This window comes from Priapulus caudatus, unplaced genomic scaffold, assembly GCF_000485595.1.
Source record: "Priapulus caudatus unplaced genomic scaffold, Priapulus_caudatus-5.0.1 Scaffold445, whole genome shotgun sequence".
Classification (NCBI taxonomy): domain Eukaryota; kingdom Metazoa; phylum Priapulida; class Priapulimorpha; order Priapulimorphida; family Priapulidae; genus Priapulus; species Priapulus caudatus.
The window spans coordinates 96,633-101,777 of NW_014577506.1; the positions used below are offsets into that span (position 1 = coordinate 96,633).

At 43.7% G+C, this 5,145-nt stretch overlaps 2 protein-coding genes across 2 annotated transcripts; both read left to right on the forward strand.

The window, feature by feature from the left end:
- The first annotated feature begins 603 nt into the window (after positions 1 to 603).
- LOC106810484 lies at positions 604 to 2,902 on the forward strand. Its single transcript, XM_014813863.1, has 3 exons — positions 604 to 636; positions 735 to 1,281; positions 2,598 to 2,902. The coding sequence occupies exons 1-3, from the start codon at positions 604 to 606 to the stop codon at positions 2,900 to 2,902; spliced, it is 885 nt and encodes a 294-aa protein (XP_014669349.1).
- Positions 2,903 to 3,966: 1,064 nt separating this feature from the next.
- Positions 3,967 to 4,797, forward strand: LOC106810485 (uncharacterized protein K02A2.6-like). Its single transcript, XM_014813864.1, has one exon. It carries the CDS (start codon positions 3,967 to 3,969, stop codon positions 4,795 to 4,797), a length of 831 nt encoding a protein of 276 aa, XP_014669350.1.
- The last annotated feature ends 348 nt before the right edge of the window (positions 4,798 to 5,145 follow it).

Here is a 5,145-nt window from a genome sequence, read left to right on the forward strand (position 1 = left end):
TTGTTTTTTGCAAACAGCACGCATGCTATTAATTATAACAAGGCTGAATTGTCCGAAATTTTGCAGCAAAAAAGAAAAAGAAATTTGTTCTACTTCATCACCGGTTTCACTGCTAAATCTTAGTTTAATACATTGGCCAATGCCAACGTCACTTTCACCAGTCTCTGAAACAGCATCTTTATTCATGTTGATTGTCACAACACATGTTATTATGAACAAACACCTGAGCGTTTGTTACGTCTACGCCACCTGGTGTGAACTATAGGAGGCTTAGGGTATATAAGGCACTGCCATGTGGCAGAAGGCCTCTTCTTACCTCGTGCATGCTTAGAGCTCTATTCAGCCAGATGCTCGATAATAAAGCATGGTGTTCTAACATAACTCTAAATACAGTACGTATATCAGTATTGTAACATGGTGTCAGAAGTGGACGTGTGTGTGCTTCAAGAATAGCTGAAAGGAAAGCTGTGTTATTGCTACTCTGATTCAACAAGCTACAGCAAGGCAAACATGGAACAGCTCAAGCCTTCAGGACCACTACACTTTGATGCTAGAAATTTGCCTCAAGCTTGGAAGAAGTGGTAGAAGGAGTTTGAACTGAACATGGAGCTGGCATTAGAAGGGAAGGATGAAAAGGTAAAGCAAAAATTTTCTTGTACCTAATTGGAAAGAGAGAAAGGGAGATATGCCCGACTCTGCTCGTCCCAGTAGCAGAAGAGTTGCGCACTGTACAGCACATGCACGACGCAGTTGCAAAGTACTGCATCCCCACGTCAAACGAGACGGTGGAAAGATACCGGTTCTTTACGAGGAATCAGGACCAAACAGAGAACATTGAGGAATATTCAACGGCTTTAAAAGGGCTGGCGAATACGTGCAATTTCGGAGTGTTGGAAGACTCACTCGTAAGAGACAGAATTGTGGGAAGAGTGAGGATTCAAGGGACTCGTGAAAGCCTTCTGAAAGCTACGAATTTGACTCTCGACACGTGTCTAAAGTTGTGTCAAGTGACTGAATTCTCGCAAGAGGCAATTAGAAAATTTGCACACACCTCCAGTCAGTCTGTTCATGCAGTAAAGCACAAAGAAATGCGGGACAAGAGTTTTGGCGAGAGGCAGAAGAAAAGATGCAAGTTCTGTGGGAAAAGCCACATATACGAGCGAGAGAAGTTTCCAGCGTACGGCAAAAAGTGCAGAAAGTTTTATGGTGACAACCACTTTCAAAGCCAGTGCGACGCTCTGCGAAAGTCGGCTAAACCGAAGGCAAAGCAGCTCGCAGCTCGCAAATACCGTATTTCTGGAGCCGCGAATCAGCGTGTGAACGCTCGGCCGCGTATTTGTCTCAGATACGGTATTTCGCAAATCCGGTATTTCAAAAATACGAGGTCTCGTGTGAACGAGGCTTTATAATGTCTCACGCTTCACATGGCCTGGTGCAGTGCTTAGTTTAGTCAAATATTTTCAGTATTTCAGTCCACTATGATACGTACGTCACACATACAGCTGTAGTATCACTCGTTATTCTGGATAGTGTGTTTGAATAAGAGCGGAGTCTTTTTTGTTGTAAATATTTGTGTGATAGAATAAAATTGTATTATCAAAAATATGCGTCACTTTTCATATATAAGTATTATTGTAATAAAAATGTAGTTAAAATAACATTACCGAAACTTTTTACCACCTTTAATTATGCCCGTCTTCATAGTGAATCGACAGATATATTGACACGAAATTGCAAAGCTATAGGGTAAAAAACTATATTCATTTCTCATATGAAAAACATGATTGTTAAAAAACAATTTCTCAATAGATCTTGTAAAATATATATATAGATGAAATATTCCATTTATGCGTTTTCACACTTGAAATCTAATTCCTGTACTTTCGAACTTGGGATTACAACAGCCCACTGAGCACATATTTATATACTCGTAGATCGAGTGTAGATATTTTTACGCTATAACATGCATGTATAAATAATATGAACACTGACTGGCGTCTATAAACTATTGATGACAGCGGACCGCAGTGCCAATTTGTACACAGGCGCACATTTTTCCCTGAAAATAAATACAGAAAATGATCACAGATCCCCAACCTGAAAGCCTCATCCCATATTATATGCAATCAAGTATGGCATGCCCAACTCATTTTGCATACATGCACCAACGGTTACTACTTAGCAGTACATTCACCCGTTTATAGAGCAACAAAACTCACAGAACGTACAGTGCATAGGTTTAATTAGCAACTTAATTAGTTCCTTCCACCGAATAAAATAAATCATTTTCAGTCCATGGGAGACTTGTCATAGCGAATATGCACCGGTCACTTAAGCCACACATCCCACCCATGGGTGCTATCTGGTGGACAGCCCCAAACAACTTACTGTAGAAGACACTAGAAAGCATTTTCCAGACCTTGCTGCTATATGCTTTTAGAGCAGCATGCTGGACACGAACAGTATCCCGCTGTACTCGATCAGCACTGTCAGCTAGAATAGATAAGCCAAGGTTACCACTCCCACCGACTGGGTCTCCAGTCTTGTGGTAGTAAAGAAGTCTAATGGTAAACTGCGCATCTGTTTATACCCTAAAGACTCGAACAAAGTGCTGAAGCGCAGCCACTACCTTCTTCCCACCATTGAGGATGTGCTCCCGAATATGAGTAGAGTGAAGGTCTTCAGTCTGTTCGATGCTAAAAATGGGTTTTGGCATGTTGCAATGGATGAGGACAGCTCATATCTCATCACGTTCAATACGCCGTTTGGAAGATATTGGTGGCTCCGGATGCCGTTCGGAATAAAACCGGCTACTGAAAAATATCAACGACGGCAGGACGAGGCACTTGAAGGCTTGCCAGGCGTGAGAAGCATCGCCGATGATGTGATAGTGATGGTGTAGGAGACACTGTGGAAGAGGCTCTGGACAACCATGACTCCAATGTCCGTGCGTTCTTACAGCAGTGCAGGCAGAAGAACCTGAGGTTAAACCCAGGAAAAATGAAGCTCAGGCGGACACAAGCAGCATATATTGGGCACCTACTCACTAGCCGCGGCCTGATGACAGACCCAGAAAAAGTGAGAGCAGTGGAACAGATGCCACCCCCTCGGAATGTACCAGCTGTCAGACGACTCCTTAACCTAGCGAATTATCTTAGCAAGTTTGTACCCAAACTAAGTGCTTTGGTGGAGCCAATGAGAGTGCTGACACAAAAGAACATTGAATGGCATTGGGAGAAAAGGCAGGAACAAGCTTTTAGAGAGCTGAAAGTTGCCATTACAGAGCAGCCGGTGCTTCGGTACTTTGACCCAAGAGAAGAGGTGGTAATGCAGTGTGATGCCTCAGAGAAAGGGTTAGGTGCGGCGCTTATGCAGAAGGGGCAACCCATTGCTTTTGCAAGCAGAGCCCTTACAGACACAGAAACTCGATACGCACCGATCGAGAAAGAGCTCCTTGCCTGTGTCTTTGGAGTTACCAAGTTCCACCAGCACGTATATGAAAGGCCATTTGTGGTACAGACCGACCATAAACCACTGAAGAACATTATGCAAAAATCGCTTCATGCGGCACCGAAATGGCTGCAAACCATGTTGGTAAAGCTAAAAGGCTATGACGTAGAGTTGAAATACCAACCTGGCCTTACCTTGTACCTGGCGGATACGTTGAGTAGAGCATACGTTCTAGGAGATCCTGAACTGGATAGCTTCGAGAAGTACCTAAATAATGTCAATGTGCTGAGTTATCTGCCAATTTCAGAAAGTAAACTCGAACAGATCCGTGCTGCTACTGAACGCGACTTGAGTGTACTTAAGTCTACTGTGTTCGAGGGTTCGCCCGAGAAGAAAGATACTGTGCCGGGAGATATCTAGCACTATTTTAGTCTAAGAGACCAGTTGTCGGTGCACAACGGAATAATTTTGAAGGGTGACCGCGTGGTAATTCCCAACTCAATGAGAAGGGAAATGATGGACCAGATACACAGCTCGCATGTTGGCATTGAAGCTTGCCTGAGGCGGGCTAGAGAGTGCCTGTATTGGCCAGCAATGAATTCGGAAATTCGCGATTTCATTGTTGCATGTGAAATCTGCAACTCGATGCCCAAGAAGCAGCAGGAGGAGACGTTAGTGCCACATGATGTGCCTGGTAGGCCATGGGCTACGGTGGGAACAAATCTGTGCTATATCGATTGGTTGAATTACCTCGTCACCGCGGATTACCACTCAAACTTTATTGAGGTAGATTATCTGGAGGATACCAGAGCAGAAACGGTTTTCACGAAGCTAAAGGCACAGTTTTCACGCTACGGAATACCGGATTCTGTCGTGAGTGACAACGGCCCACAGTTTTCGTGTGATGTGTTTGCGAACTTTAGCAGGAAGTGGGGTTTTGAGCATAACACCTCATCTCTTCGATATCCGCAGAGTAACGGTAAAGTAGAAAATGCAGTGAAGACAATCAAGAATCTAATTATGAAGTCAAAGATGGCAAAATCTTATCCTTACCTGGCTATTCTGGACTTCAGGAACACTCCAACCCAGAGAGTAGGGTCGTCGCCAGCACAAAGAATCTTTGGTAGGCGTACAAAGACGTTGCTACCCACCACTGCAGCTCTGCTCAATCCCCGAGGTTTACCCCATGACTGCGAGAGGGAGAGGATCACCCTACTAAAGCACAAGTCTGCAAAAGATCTAAGAGAGTTGTCGCAAATTGATGTAGTACGGGTACAGCCTGCCCCAGAGGGAAAATGGGTTAAGGGTTGTGGGACCATACAAGGTGACGGTGTTGGGAGAAAATGATCAACCCCAAAAATGATGAATTAACGTAATTAAAGATTCATAAAATCGAGAGAAAGCTGATCATTATACGCTAGAATAGTCAGCAGTTCTGACCGTTATGTGTTCATGCGCATTCTTGTACGCACCAGTTACAATAATAGCTAACCAGTAAATAACCATGCAGTTCTAGATCTATTGTTTGACGGCCAGTTTTGCCCCCGCTATTTACGGGTTCTATGTAGCATCACTGGCACAATCTATTCAGTCAAGTTTTGAAAGCGTTGTTTAAACAGCTGTTCTATGTAACACACACAAGTGATAGCTAGTGCAAACCCAGCTTTAGATCCTTAGAAAATTACACACGTCAAC